The sequence below is a fragment of the Loxodonta africana genome, chromosome 3 (assembly GCF_030014295.1).
Source record: "Loxodonta africana isolate mLoxAfr1 chromosome 3, mLoxAfr1.hap2, whole genome shotgun sequence".
Taxonomy (NCBI): Eukaryota; Metazoa; Chordata; class Mammalia; order Proboscidea; family Elephantidae; genus Loxodonta; species Loxodonta africana.
Genome location: NC_087344.1, coordinates 184,970,544 through 184,986,573, shown reverse-complemented (window position 1 = coordinate 184,986,573; position 16,030 = coordinate 184,970,544). Strand labels below are relative to the sequence as shown.

Sequence of the window (16,030 nt, the reverse complement as noted above, 5' to 3'; positions counted from 1 at the left end):
TATCTGAGATTCCTGAGGGGCGTGTTGACTGTGTGCGCTGGCTGGGTAGAGATTGCCCTCGAGGGTCAGGCCTGTGTCCTGTGCTTGTGCTGTCCCATAAGCCGTGGTTAGTTCCTCCGCTTCCAGTCCAAAGCCCAGCGCCATGGTTCCCCAGCTGGGATGCCACACTCCTGGCTCCAAAACCAGTCACTGCCTCCCGGTGACTTCTCCTCCTGTCAGCCATTTTGCTGCACTGCCTGCGCTCACTGGCTGGGCTTCCCCTAGGGTCACTTCAGGGGGCTAGGGCTGCGCCCCGTGTTTGCTCCATCTCAGGATGCCGTGCTCCGCTTCCCTGTGCCCAGTCCAAAGCCCAGCGCCAAGGTTTTCTGACTGGGATGCTGGCTCCAGGCTTGGAAAACAGGCGCTGCTTCCCCGTGGTTGTTTGTTCTCTCGTTAGCCCCGTCAGTGTGCAGCCTGCTTGTGCTGGCTGAGTCTCTATGGAGATTACCCCAGGGGCTAGGGGTTAGGGCTGTGTCCCATGCCTGCCCCACCTCAGCAAGCTGCTATCAACCCCGCCACTCAGCACCAGGGAACCGCAGGGGCTCAAGGCTGTGGGGTGATTCGCGGGTTCCAGAAGTGGTCACTGGTTCAGGGTGCAGCTTTTCGCTCACCTGTCACTCAGGTCAACTCTTTAGATCTGTGTTTGATGGTCAGGGTTAGTAGATTGTCATGTATGTGATCGATTCCCTTGTTTTTCCGAGTCTTTGTTGCAAGAGGGATCCGAGGTAGCGTCTGCCTAGTCAGCCATCTTGACCCTGCCTCCGACCTTTATTTCTTTACCTAGATTAATTTCTCTGTCTTGAACTCCAGCACAATGTTGAATAAGAGTGGTGATAAAGGGCATCTTCATCTGGTTCCAATTCTCAAGGCGAATGCTTTCAGCATCTCTCCATTTAGGCTGATCTTGTCTGTTGGCTTTGTATAAGTGCCCTTTATGATGTTCAGGAATTTTCCTTCTATTTCTCTTTTGCTGAGAGTTTTTGTCATGAATGCTTTTTGAACTTTGCCAAATGCCTTTTCTACATCAATTGATAAAATCATGTGTTTCTTGTCTTTTCTTTTATTTATATGATGAATTACATTAATTGTTTTTCTAATGTTGAACCATCTCTGCATACCTGGTATGAATCCCACTTGGTCATGGTGAATTATTTTTTGATACGTCATTGAATTCTATTGGACATAATTTTGTTGAGGAGTTTTGCATGTAAGTTCATGAGAGATATAGGTCCATAATTTTCTTTTTTTGTGGTCTTGGTTTTGCTATCAGGGATATGCTGGCTTCTTAGAATGAATTTTTAAGTATTCCATCCTTTTCTATTCTCTAAAATACCTTTAGTAGTAGTGGTGTTAATTCATTTCTGAAAGTTTCGTAAATCTGCAGTGAAGCTATGAGGGCCAGGGCTTTTTTTTTGTTTTGAGTTTTTTAATTTCTTTTTCAATTTCTTCTTTTGTTATCTGTCTGTTTAGTTGTTCTACCTCTGTTTGTGTTAGTTTAGGTAGGTAATATGTTTCTAGGAATTCGTCCTTTTCTTCTAAGTTTTCAAATTTGTTGGAGTACAATTTTTCATAGTAATTTGATATCATTCTTTAATTTCAGTTGGGTCTGGTGTAATATTTCCCATTTCATTTCTCATTTGGGTTATTTGCTTCTTGTCTTTTTTTTCTTTTGTCAGTCTGGCCAGTGGTTTATCAGTTTTGTTAATTTTTTCAAAGAACCAGCTTTTGGTCTTGTTAACTCTTTCAATTGTTTTTCTGTTTTCTAATTCATTTAATTCTTCTCTAATTTTTATTATTTGCTTTCTTCTGGTTCCTGAGGGTTCACTTCCTATATTTTAAACAGAAAGACAATTAATCAAGGGTCTCAAGGGCTTATAACTCTTTGGAGGGCTGTAGGAGAGGAAGTTAGAAAGCCACTGCAGATAGGTTGCTTGTAAGGTGAACCTTCTCAGCTGTGACCCAGAATTTAGAAAACTGGTTCTAGGACGGCTACCACCATGAAATCACCACAGCTCCCATGCCCTCAAAGGAGATGACTGGACAGTGTCACTGAGGGTTTAGCTTCTGTGAAAGCTTACTTGTGTTGGAGCTGGCTTTGCAGCTGCCACTGCTGCACCTTCTAAATCTCTCTGGAGATTCTCAAGCTAATCATATCTGGGCCCTGGATGCAAAAGAACTTCAAAATGTGATTTTTCCACTTTCAATCTCCAAATAGGAGAGTTTGAGATGATCATTACCGTACTGACCACACAGCTGAATTTGGATCTCAATAGTGGTACATGGCATACCCCCGGGGTCCGCACGAGGCTGTGTGGTGAGATGATACTGAAGTGTCTCACTGACCACCTCTGGCTGAGATTCAGTAACTGCAGGGTCCCTCTGGGGATTCCTGTGAGGATCTGGAAAGATGATGTCAGTGAAGGTGTTTTTTAAAACGTAGTGAGCTTCCCTGATGGAAAAGGTTTTGTTCCTGGGGCAATGGTGCCCACAGACAGCCCTTGCAGAGAGACTCATGGTCTGAAAGTTGTGACAACCAGGGCTTTGGGAATCACAGAGGCCACACTCACTGCCACCGTGACCCTGAAGCCCACAGTTTCCTGGATGGACGTACCTGTGAGATCCTTCTGTCCAGGGTCATCTGTCCTGGAGTGTGGGCTCCTGCAGGGCAGGCAATGGTGTGATCCCTTGCCCAGCCCAGACAGTAACACCATCAGAGGCTAAGCAAGAGGGCAGTATGATTCGGAGAGGGCTTTGAAGTCTGAGAGATCTGGGTTTGAATCCTGACTTTGTCATATTCTATCTGAGTTACCTTGAGAAACCCAGCCTCGGTCCCAATTTGCTCATCTGTAAGAAGGGGCAATACCTACCTCACAGTGGTAATGAGCCCTAATGTGAACTCACAGGGCTCTCATGGGACTCTGAGGCAATGTACCTAAAACAGCAACCCACTGCCTGGCTCATTCCAGTACTTGGAAAAGGAGGCAGTTATTACTAGCCATTAATAGAATGTTGTGGAATGACTGAGTAAACAAACAGGTGTTTCTTCCCTCCAAGATCCCTAGATTCCATCATCCTTGAGCTGTGGCAATGTACTCAGCTCTGTCCACACCTCTCTTGCATAGGATCTTCTCCCACTGGCCAGGAACCTGGCTGGGCAGAATTGTGGTGATGTGGTCTGATAGTGGTAGGCACTGGAGACCCAGCATATCTAGAAGGAAGTTTTGAGTATAGCATCTTTCGTGTGTCTCCACACCCAAAGTGATGCAAGGTTTGGAGAAACTAACAAACACTGCCACAGGACACCCAGGCTCTGGGACGATCCCAGGCCAACGTGCATAAAGGGCCTGCTTTGTGCCCAGGTACCTAATTTCACTAATTCTCTCCTCCGTGATCATCCTCAGCTCCAGTAAGTCTGTACCTGTCTCTGTTCTTTCCTAGGAGTCATGTCTAGTGCCCACCTGCTCTGCTGCCTGCAGCTGTGGGAATACTAACCTTGCCTGGGAGTCAGTATGCATGGGTTCTGCAACTAATAGAGTGGGACCTTGTGCTTGTCCTGGGAAATCCCATATCCCCTCTTCTGCACCCATCTCAGCAGGGGGCTGGCTTGACTAGATGATCTTGTTATTCCTCTTGGCTCAGTATTAGGTGCTTTTCTGAGAACTGTCAGGTAAAAAATATCTTCCTTCTGTAGCCCTTGGTTTTCTTTACTCCCTGGTTTCAGTGTGCTCTTTGTGCACAAGCTCTTCTGAAATAACTTTTGGGAGGGTCTTGGAGGGTGGAGGGGTCAGAACCAGTGGTGGCTGCCACTGAGGTACATTGGTGGGGAATTGAACTTAGCCCTCCTGTTTGGAAGGTGGGAGTTCTACCACTGTGACAGATAACCAGAAACCCAGGAGTCTAGACCTGATTGCTCAGGCTGGTGGTCCTTGGTGATTTCCTAGGTGGAAGTGGGGAGAGTGGGGTAGACCAAAGGCTAGGCTTCATGGGCATGTCTTCCCTTGGGATTTGATGTTTCTCTTTGTGATCTTGCTCCCAACTGGATGAGCCAGAAGACATTGCATACCCACCCCCTGCAGTTCAGCCCCTGCTCCTCACTAACACAGCCCTGATCTCCACTGTTCCCCTCCCGCTCCTTCCAGACTCCCCCAGGAATGGTCTCAGGACCAAGGATTCAGTTGCACTCTCCCGTCCCTGAGACCAATTTACCTCACCAGTTGAGAAAGACAAGTTCTTTTTGTTCTGTGTTAGCTCTGTCCTCACTCACTCCTTGGCCTTGTCCTTCAAAGTCTCTTCCACTCTGTTCATTCTCATTAATTTCTTGTCTGTAGACTCTTGTCTTGGAATAAAAGCCAAGATGAGCAAAATTGCAGCTGAGAAAGTCAAGATATGCCACACTCCAGCTGAGAATTTGGTACTGAACGTGGTCGAACTATTTCATCGATACACTGGGCATGATGATAAGATCAATAGGGAAAACTTGCTGAAGCTGCTGAAGGAGAACTTCCCCAACTTCCTCAATGACTGTGTGAATAGGGGTCTGACTTCTCTGGGACAGGAAGAGGTTGTGTATGTGTGTGCAGGGAGGAGATGGGGTGGGTGAATGGGGTCCATGGGCTTTGGCAAGTCTGAGGACCCCGCTATGAGGTGGACGCACTGTTTGTGATTGTCCAATCTGGAGTCTGGCCCTTCCTTGATTCACTCTCCACACCTCCTCCCTCTCCTCATTTTACCTCCAGGCCCAAGGCAGGGCCAGTCCCATGTGGAGGCAGAATGGAAGATTCTAGGAGCTCAGGACAAAGAGTCATGCTCTTTTGTCTCCTAGGCACCTGTCCTGCCACTGGGGCTCCCTTGATGTGTAAATCTGGACAAATCACCCACAATCTGATCCTTGGTTTTCTCATCTGCAAAAGGAGTTAATAGAACTTAATTTCCTGAGTTGCTGGTGTTGAAATGAAATGATTTATCTGAAATTGCTTTGAAAATGAGAAAAAGTGGTGGCCATATTAGAGACTCAAGAAAGTGTTATGATTTGAAAGGCAGTGAATAGGCTAAAGCATCTGCCCTCCCACTGGTCACTGAGAGTCCCTCCAAGTGTCTGGTTGCCTTGGGGTAAAAGGTTGCCTCCTAAAGGCTCTTCTTCACATTATCCTGGGAGAAGAGGTTATTGTTAGCTGCTTTTCAGCATCATAGCAACATGCAAGCCCCCACTGCCAGATGAGTGGTGGCTGTGCACCAAGGCACATTGGCGGGGATGTGAACTCGGGTCTCTTGTTTGGAAGGTGGGAATTCTGCCACTGAACTATCACTACCCACGGAAGCAGAGGTATCACGGTGGGAATCATGAACCCTACAGACAAGGCCACCATCTTTTATACGGACAAAGTGCATTTATAGTCTTAATTTCATTTAACTGTTAGAAGGAATCATCAGCACAGATTGAGACTAAGGAACAGAATAAATGGGGCCAAACTGATAGGTTTTGAAGGGAAAGAATTTAAGTGGGAAGAGCATTAGAGAATGAGGAGAGTAACTGGCTGGGCTGTATTGGTCCCCTGGGGGAAGAATGAAGACAGTGGTCCTGAAGGGGAGGTGGTGGATAAGCCTGAGTCCCTTTGTCATTAACCAATGTACTTCCCATGCAAGTTGCCATTTTTGGCCAGAAATCTCCAGTGATGAGTCAGGGCTTGACCTTGCTTGACCCCATCTTTCCATCTCCATAGCCTCACCTGACCAACCACACCTTTGGTTCAGACCTAGGTGTTGTCTCTTCTGTCTCTATTCTCCTCTTCTCCTTGGATAATGTTTTTATGTTTGTTTGTATGTTTTTTTAACCCCACAGGAAAGAAGGGGCAAAAATTACTTATGCAATATCTTTGATGAAAAAGACAAGAATAAGGATAAGAAGATTGACTTTTCCGAGTTTCTCTGTGTAGTGGGGGACATAGCCACTGACTACCACAAACAGAGCCATGGTGCGCCGCCCTGTTCTGGGGTTTGCCAGTGATCCCTAGCCAGTCCAGCCTAGAGGCCTCCAGAAACCCCCGAAACAATAAAGTATGTCCTTGCACCTGATACTTGCATTACTTCTTCCTTCTCTTTTGGTGGTATGACTGGACAAACGGACAAATACTGACTCTCAGCTTTGTAGACTCTCCACAAGGGGGATCAACCCAGCTGACATTTACTCCAGAGAGGCCTTCCTGGTCTTGCTCCAGGCCCACTTCTGCTTCTCAGGGCCCCAATATAGCCCAACTGCTGGCATCACAGGAGGTCCCTGCCAGTATGGCACACGCTCTTTTTTCTCCTGGGATAGAGCTGGGATCCTGGGATGTCTCTTTGTCTCTCTGTGCTTGAGTGTGTAGGAGGTGGGGCACCTCAGGTATGGCACTGAGATATCCATCACCCACCTGGCTGTTTAGGAAAGAGCTGGGAGGAGGAGCAGATGCTTTTTTTCCTAGCCCTTCAGTGCAGCTGCTTCTAAGGGCCAAGGAGTAGTTGGATCTCTCCTCTGAGGTCAAAAGTACATCCTGGACCAAAGTCATGCCTTACCCTTGAGCCTGAGGGCCAGTGGGTATTTTCTTTATGGGCCATTGTCATGAATGGGAAGAGGCAGCAGGGTCCTGAGAACCAGCTCCGCCTCCTGAAGTCCATGTATATGATTTTTTTGTGCTTGTATGTGTTAACCTGCAGAACGTGTGTTGTGTTTGTGTGTGAATGAGAGGGAGCTTCTGCTCTGAGGTGTTTCTCCTCACTGCGGTGTGAGACATGTGCACTGTGGAGACAGAAGTGAGGGAACAGTGAAGATTTGAAGAGCATGTTTTCTAGTGGAGCAGTCCCACAGGAAGCAGGTGAAAGAATAGGGCTGGTTAAAGTCCACACTAGTTCTGCGTTCCCTTATGGGTGTTGGAAGGAATCTTGCCTCAGTGGGATACTTGAAAAAGAAACTAACCTTTTGGCTGGATAAAGTGGGAAGGGAGAAACAAACTCCAAGTTGTGGATGCTCTACTTGGGGTCACACACTGCTGGGCACTTAGGACTCAGAAACCAGCATGGCACAGGGACTGTCTTCCCAGTCCTGGCTCTCTGGAGGACACCAATCCCCTTATGGCCTCTTCCCTGGGAAGGCAGGGGGGCTGCTCACTCTCTACATGGTCAAGTCTGAAAGAGACAGGAGGCAGGAGGGGTCAGTATTCACTTCCATCTCCAGTGCCACTTCCAGGCCATGTCCCCTACACCTCCTTCTTGAGGTTCACTCCATCTCGTTCCTTCGCTCCTATCCACTTGGTCACAGTCACCTACTCACCTACTGGTCACTCCCATCTTTCAACCTGGTCTGCTATTTCCTTCTCTATCCCACCAACAGGATCTGCTTGAGATAAGGTAATAATCATTTACTAATTAACTAACAAGTCCCTCCTCACCTATTCCTCCTCTTCACTTGGAGTCCCCTTCCACTCTGGGCTTTGTCACAAGTTGGCTGTACTCCTTTCTGACATTCTCCTCTCTACCTACTTCTTCTTAGCCTTGCTGCTCCTTCTCTCCCTCACTTTCATTTCCACTATTTTTCAAACAAATCAGGACGTTCGGTCTCTAAGCCTCTTCTTCTTCTCTCTTTCTGTCAACCTTGGCTGCTGTCACCTTCTTCCCTCAGCCTACCTTCCATGATCTACCACCACAACTCAACTTCGATTTATCTTTTGTTTACCCACACTTGTCTTGCAACATTCCAGCCTAGAATCATTCTCAACTTTTGCCTCCTCTCTTCTGCTACCCAGGGTGGTCATCCCCAATGGCTAATTTTGTGCCATGGCCCTGAAGCTGGTCTCCTTCCTGCCTCCTTGACCACATTTTTCTCTGAACTCTTCCTAACAGCTATGCTGTGGGTATAGATCCAAGTACTTGCAAATCCCCGCAACACTCCATTCCGTTTCCTGTTTTCATTACATTTGCTGTCTCTGTTTCGTCTGCCTGAAATTTCTTTCTTAGTCTTGCATGCCTTGGAGCATCTTGTCTTAATTCTGAGTTTAAATGTCATCTTCTCTGTAGTGATTGTACTCGGAGGTGACCCCAAGGATGTAATAACTTCGCCTTTTGTGTCCCTATTGTCCATTATGCTTGTTTTTACTTCTAGCATCCACAACACCTACTTCATTTACCTGATCTCTTGTATAATATGAGTTTTTAGAGGGCAGAGATTGTTTGCACCTCTGAATCCTCAACACCTAGCAGTATACCTTGCACAGGGTAGGTGTTTATAAATGTTTGTTGACACAAAACTCCTCGGAAAATTGATTGAATTTAACCACGAAGTTCTTCTGCCCTAGTGATAAGGGCAGACTGCAAAGTGCCTCCGGCACCTTTTGGAATATTTACAGACCCTGCGTCAGGGCAAGCAACAGTCCAAACAGCTGTTGGGATCATCCATAGAATCATAAAAATAGATACTTGCAAAGGCAGGCATTGGAACCTGGGTCGTGTCTTTGGCTGGGTTCTCTAGAGAAGTATATCTCTTGTCTTCGAGTTCATTCCAGGTCATAGCGGCCCTATAGGATGGAGTAGAACTGCCCCATACGATTTCAAAGAAGCGGCTGGTGGATTTGACCTGCCAGCGTTTTGATTAGGTGCCATAGCTCTTAACCACAGTGCCACCAAGGGGGGAGGCAGGAGGTGGAGAAAGAGAGATACTGAGAGAGACATAAAGAGAGGGAGAGATTTATCTCAAGGAAATGGCTCATGCAGATATAAGAGGCTTTCAAGTCCACAGCCTGTGGGTCAGGTGTCAGGTTGGAGACTTCTTCTGGCTCACATAGCAGCAAGGGCTTATGAACTCAAGATTGGTAAGTGAGATGGCAGATTGCTGGCTCATAGGCTGTGGAGGTTGATAAATCCAAGATCGGAGGTAAGACAGTAGGCTGCTGGCTCACAGGCTGCAGAGGCTGACAACCCCCAAGACTGGCAGGCAATATGGAGGCTGCTGGCTCAAGTCCCAAGAATCAGAGGTCAGATGATGAAGAGTGGGATGCAGGGTTAAGAGTGAGCAAAAGCCAGAAAGCTTTGCCAGAAGGTCCATGTATATTGAATGCACTCCACATCCTTGAAGAAACACCTTTACGATGCGTTGGCTGATAATATCAGATCACATTCTGGGAGTGATTGCATTATATCACAAAATGAAGGATATATACATAATTACATAACTGCCCAAACTACATCATTCCATAATCACCAAACTACATCATTACATAACTGCTAAATCACTGAGAATCATGTGCCAGCCAAGTCGAAAAACAAACTTATCAATCACAGTCCACCCCTTGTCAACTTGGCACCTGTACACATCTCCTTAAACCATACACTATCTCTGAATAAAGAGAATTACAGAGTCATACTTGCACCTAACATAACTACCATGCAAATAACCAAAAACCAGTTTACTTCTTGTATTTTATAAATGAAGAAAACAAAAATATTTGATGCACAGATACAAAGATGGAATCTTCATAAGAATTACAATCCTTGTTTCTGCAACTGGGTATGTGGTTGTAACTGGTATTTAAAACTACCTTCTTCCACCACCCATTTTGCATTCCCTCTGCCCTGAGCAAGCACTTTAGCTGCTTGTGGTTCTTTGCTTGGTGGGGTGACCCAACCTTCATTCCTGAAGGGTCTGGGCCATTAATAGTCATGTCCAAATTGGGCTGCTATAGTTTTCCATTGACTTTAATGACAGGGCATGGTAGTACTTAGAGATGTCCTAAGGGATCTCATGCATTCCAGACATACTCTTCATTGCCTCCACTATGTAATATCACTCTTATTTCCACATGGTAATCAGGGTCAATCACACCAGACAATATAGTAACTCTCTTATTTGTCTGTCGATCCAGAAGCATGAGGAGTGGCCAGAAGGCATTCTTAACTTCCAGTTCAATGGAATCAGTGTTGTGTCTTCTGGTGGGTGCATTCCTTCCTTTGGAGCTAAGACCGCTAGACTCACAAAGCATAGGGTTGAAGGGATGAGAAACCAAAATTTTATGAGTGGGTGACTAGGGGTAATAGTGAGTGGTGCCATTCCCATTTCCACCCCTTGATTCCTGGACCCATGAATCCTGGCTATGGGAGAAAAAAAACCATATATTGGACCCTGGTTTAGAGTACACACAGCTTTCTGGAGAACATTGCACCAACCCTGCAAGGTATTGTCACCCAGCTGGTGCTTCAATTGTCTTTAGAAGGCCAATCCATTATTCGATTAAGCCAGCTGCTTCAGAATGATGGAGAACATGGTAAGACCAGTGAATTCCATGAGGGTGGACCCACTGTGGCACTTCATTTGCTGTGAAGTGAGTCCCTTGATCTGAGGTGATGCTGTGGGTTACCACGATGGTGGAAAAAGAATTCTGTAGGCCCACAGATGGTAGTTTTGGCAGAAATATTGCATGCAGGGAAGGAAAATCCATATCCAGATGGTCTGTTCTAGTAAGAACAAAATGCTGCCCTTTCCATGATGGAAGCTGTCCAGTGTAACCAACCTGCTACCAGGCTGCTGGTTGATCATCTTGAGGAATGGTGCCATATCAGGGACTCAGTGTTGGTCTCTGCTGCTGGCAGATTGGGCACTCAGCTGTAGCTGTAGCCAAGTCAGCCTTGGTCAGTGGAAGTCCATGTTGCTAAGCCCATAGATAACCTCCATCCCTCCCACCACAGCCACCTCATTCATGAGCCCACTGGGCAATGACCCAAGTGGCTAGAGAAAGAGGATGACTTGTTTCCACAGAATGTGCCTTCTTACCCACTTGATTGTTAAAATACTCTTCTGCGAAGGGCACCCTTTGGTGAACATTCACATCAGAAACAAATATATTCGCTTCTTTGTTCCATTCAGAGAGGTTTATCCACATACCTCTTCCCCGTACATCCTTATCTCCTATTTTCCAATCAAGTTCCTCCCAAGTCCCTGACCGATCAGCCAAACTAGTGGCCACAGTCCGTGAATCAGTACAGAATCGCACATCTGGCCATTTCTCCTTCCAAACAAAATGAAGTGCCTGGTGCACTGCTTGATGTTCTGCCCATTGGGAGAATTGCCCTTCACCACTGACCTTTAGGAAGAAAGGGCCTATAGTGCTGCCAAGTGTCCACTTTTCAATGGTGCCTGCATATTGTGCCGAACCATCTGTAAACCAGGTGTGAGTTTTATCTTCCTTAGTCAACAGATGGTAAGGAACTCCCCATGAAGCCATAGGTGCAGACTGGGAGAGGGTAGGTAACATAACAGGAGTGGAGGCCCTGGGCATTTGGGCCAGTTCCTCATTCAGCTTACTTGTACCTTCGGGTCCCTCTTGTGGCCAGTCTCATACATACCACTTCCATTTAATGACACACTGCTGCTATGCACGTCTGACTTTATGGTTCTGAGGGTCAGACAACACCCAGTTGCTGATGGGCACTTCAGGGCACAGGGTCACTTGGTGGTCTATGGCTAAGCATGGTTAAGCGTTCAGTCTCTATTAAGGCCCAGTAACAAGCCAAAAACTGTTTCTCAAAAGGAGAGTAGTTATCTTCAGAGGATGACAGGGTTTTGCTCCAAAATCTTAAGGGTCTGCACTGCGATTCACCAGTAGTGGCTTGCCAAGGACTCCAAAAACAGCATCTCTATCTACCACTGACATTTCAAATACCATTGAATCAACTGGATTATATGGCCCAAGTGGCAGGGCAGCTTGCAGAGCCGCCTGAAGCTGTTGAAGATCCTTCTCTTGTCCTGGGCCCCAACTCAAACTAGCAGTTTTCAAGTCACTTGATACACCAGAGTAACACACCCAAATGAGGGAAGGGATATGTTGCCTCCAAAATGCAAAGAGATTCACAAGTCGTTGTGCATCCTTTTTAGTTGTGGGAGGAGCCAGATGCAACAGCTTTTCTTTCACTTTAGAAGAAATGTCTTGACATGCCCCACACCACAAGACCCCTAGATATTTCACTGAGGTGGAAGGTGCCTAAATTTTTGTTGCATTAATTTCCCACCTTCTAGCATGCAAATGTTTTACCTGCAAGTCCAGAGTCACTGACACTGCTTCCTTACTAGGTTCAATCAGCATATGTCATCAATGTAATGGAGCAGTGGGACATCTTGTGGAAAGCAAAGGTGATGAAGTTCCCTGCAGTCTCAATTATGAGATAGGGCTGGAGAGTTGATATACCTCTGGTCCAGGACAGTGCAGGTGTATTGCTGGCTTTACTAGCTGAAGGCAAACTGGTTCTGGTATTCATTCAAAACCAGAATTGAGAAAAATGCATTGGCCAGTTCACTAACTGCATACAAGGTACTGGGAGATGTATTAATTTGCTCAGTGAAGCCACAACTGGAACAGCAGCTGCAATTATGTTCAGCACCTGGTTAAGTTTATGACGATCCACTCTTATTCTCCAAGATCCATCTATTTTTTGCACTGGCTAAATAGGTAAGTTGAATAGGAATGTGGTGCGAATCACCACCTGTGCATCCTTGAAGTCTTTGATAGTGGCAGTAATGTCTGCAATCCCTCCATGAATGTGGTGCTGCTCTTGGCTTACTGTTGTCCTAGGTATGGGTAGTTCTAATGGCTTCCATTTGGCTTTTCCTACCATAGTAGCCTTTACTCCACTTCAGGGATCCAATGTGGGGGTGCTGAGTGTTGTCGAGTGTATCTATTCCAATCATGTATTCTGGGACTGGGGAAATCACCACAGGATGGATTTGGGGACCCACTGTAGCATGAAGCTGAGCTAAGACTCCATTAGTAACTTGATCTCCATATGCCCTCACTCTGACTGGTGGGCCACAGTGACATTTTGGGTCTCCTAAAATTAGTGTCAGTTCAGTAATTCCCAGAAATTCTGATTATTCCCTTTTCCCCAGTGAACAATCACTCTTGTAAAAGGCTGTAGATTTCTTTGGGGGAAGGCTGGGAGAAAAATTAACAGTATAGATTTTTGGCAGTGTAGTTGGGTCCTTCATCAAGTGACATGGCCTCTTCTTCATCCAGTGAATTGTGGGTCTGAAAACTCCCTCGTCTGGGAACTGATTGAGGGGCCATGACTCTCTATTCTGGCTATTTGAGTCAGACTGCTGTTCATTTGACCTAGAATTCTTCTGCTTGTACAGATCAAGTAAATATTTAGTAGATTTCCCATCTATTTCACTCCTAGGGACACCATGATTAAGTTCCAACTCCGTAAGTCCATATGAGTTAGGCTGTTCCGATTACTGCTTTGGCTGGACTGGCCATTATGGTAACCAAGCCCACCTTGTTTTTGTTGATTGAATACTGCTGCTTGGCCTCTACCTTCACAGGGTCCAATCGGCTCCATTGTATTTAGGTGTCTTAATTCAGTTAGGAAAATTCCCACTGTAAAATCTAACACGTAAAATAGCAGTCACAGCAGTCCTTAAGGATGGTGGGGCTCCCTTCACAAATTTGTTCCCCACTGTTGTATTAAAAGGTGTGTCCTCTGAGCACTCCATGTGTGGATCTGTGGGCCCACTTTACCATTTCCCTAAGGCTTTGGATACCTTCTTCTACAGTATATCAAGGGAAATCTGGTTGTTCAACTTGATTTAGTGTAGGCCACCATTTAATCCATGCTTCATTTAACCATCCAAATAAACTATTAGATTATTTTCTAACCTCTTGAGCAGAAACATTGAATGAAGAATCTGAGCTTAGTGGGCCCATAGCAATAATCTCAGACCGATCCAACTTTATGTTCCTTGCACTATTCTCCTTTAAAAGCCTTTCTCACACATATTTCCATTTCTGTTTGTACATATTAGAAAAACCAAAGAGTTATTTTGGAATGTAGAGTACCTCTTCCTGGGTCACAATTTGTACTTCACCTTTTGGGACTCCCTGGGACTTACATCTAGTTATAGGTCTGAAAGCAAAAATGGGTGGTGGGGATGTGTTCTGAGAACATTCAGCAATGTCCTGTAAGGCATCTGTCTCAGGTTATGCTCTAAGCAAGGAGTCAGATACAGTGCCAGGAACTATCTTAGATAAAGACTCTTCAGACACAGTTGGGTTAATCTCATCAGATGGGGGTGGAAAGGCTAATGAGTTTACTGGAGATTGTGACTTAGCAGACAAAGATGCAGTAATCTATTCAGATGGGAGTGAGAGGAATGGTTTTGTTGGCAGTAGTGATTCAACAGAATTTTGGAGCTTGGTATCCACAGCTTCCTGATTATCTATGCATATGTCCCCATCCCACATTTAAGGGTCTTATATCTTCCCAACCTATGCCCCCAGTTTAACTTCAGACACCATTAGCGATTGAGAATTCATTGGTGTTGTAATTCAGCCACTCTTATTAGACTCTGGGTTTGTTTTTGGCAATATCAGCTCATTTATTACACGAATAAGGTTTCTTTCAGAGCACAAGTGGCAACTTTGAGGTCATTTGTGTGGCACTTGAGCTGTGACTCTGAAGTTTTGAGCTCACCTCTTCTTTTTACCACTTTGTCTAGCAAAAGTATGACCACCAAACCAGCTTCCTAATACTTCTCATTCCGACAAAATTGTACAAAAGTATGAAACATACAATCATTCCGAGCTTTGCCTCTCACCAATACTTCGTGTATTGGTGGTGATATTTTGTGTTTTTCTATTGCCACCTCATGCCATGGATTAGCAATGCTCTCTTAACTACCGGAAGCAGAGTCATCCACATCTTTAAGACTAAGTAGACTTAAGAACCAGTTTAGAAAACTCATCGTTTTAATTTTCTTTCCCTAGACCCATTCTTGTTATGAAATGTCTTAGGCTGGTTTCTCTAGAGAAGGAAAACCGTGAAGCGTGTATATATCTCTATACATATATATATATATATATATATATATGTATATCTTTATCTATCTATCTATCTGTCTTTATCTATATCTATTTATCTATCTACGTATGTATATATATATAGAGAGAGAGAGAGATATCTCATGGAAATGGCTCATGCAATTGTAGAAGCTGGAAATCCTTGTGATAGGCATCAAGCTGGAGGCTTCTTCTGTCTCACGTAGCTGCAGGGTCTGACAAATCCAAAGTCAGGAGGTAAGACAGCAGTGGGATGCAGGATCCAGAGTGAGCAAAAGCCAGAGAGCTTTGCCAGAATGTCCATATATTTTGGATGTAGGCCACATCCCTGACGAAACTCCTCTTACAACTGTTTGGCTGATCACATCAGATCACTTCATGGAGGTATTACATTATATAACACAATGGAAGATAGTGACTATTATATAGCGGCCAAATTACGTCATTTCATACCAGTAAGACTATATCATTACTTAACTGTCAAACCACTGAGAACCATGGCCCAGCAAAGTTGGCAGACAACCTTTAAATTCTCCACTTTCTGCATGGACCCACAATTGTTGCTTCAACTCTGAACAGCACGGCTGACATGAGGCTGGAACTTTAGACAGATCATTGCCAGAGCAGGGCCTCTAGATTTTGAACCTCGTACTCTCTTACTCCACCTTCTAGCTTCAGTGCTGAGCTTCCCTCCACAAGCTGTGTTCACTTTATACCTTCTGCTCTGACTGGTTTTAGGACTCACCAGTCTATATTATGTTTTCTGTTTTTGTTTGTCTCCACCCAGAGATGTGAGCTTCTCAAAGCCAGGACCATTAGAACTGACATATAACTCATGTGTGTTGGTCTGTGAATATTCTGACAGGTGTCAGAGGCACTTGGCAGTCTGCCTTATTCATTAGGGGAGAGGAGCATGGGGTTAAATTCAGTTAATTTTCAGAGGAGTTTAGTGTCAAGTCCATGGCTCAGCTGTGAACAAGACAACTGGGTCAGTGAACTCAGCCACATTCCTGAGCTCAAAATTTTAGTTAGACAGTTCGACAAAAATTTCTTTTAGAAGGATCAGCACAGAGCTGGATCCAATGATGCAGAGGTTGACGATGTCCTAAATGTTCAACTTTCAAATTGCTATACCACTCCAT

The 16,030-nt window shown here is 45.3% G+C and overlaps 1 protein-coding gene across 1 annotated transcript; it reads left to right on the top strand.

Annotated features, from left to right (window-relative positions):
- Positions 1–4,393: 4,393 nt before the first annotated feature.
- LOC100658228 (protein S100-A7-like) lies at positions 4,394–6,043 on the top strand. The gene is made up of 2 exons (XM_003414904.3): positions 4,394–4,564; positions 5,879–6,043. Exons 1-2 carry the CDS (start codon positions 4,394–4,396, stop codon positions 6,041–6,043), a joined length of 336 nt encoding a protein of 111 aa, XP_003414952.1.
- The last annotated feature ends 9,987 nt before the right edge of the window (positions 6,044–16,030 follow it).

Excerpts from the sequence above, each read along its gene's own strand:
- LOC100658228 (XM_003414904.3), top strand. The coding sequence starts at position 4,394 with ATGAGCAAAATTGCAGCTGAGAAAGTCAAGATATGCCACACTCCAGCT. Across the intron at positions 4,565-5,878 it reads CCAACTTCCTCAATGACTGT|GAAAGAAGGGGCAAAAATTA; the intron begins GTGAATAGGGGT and ends TTAACCCCACAG.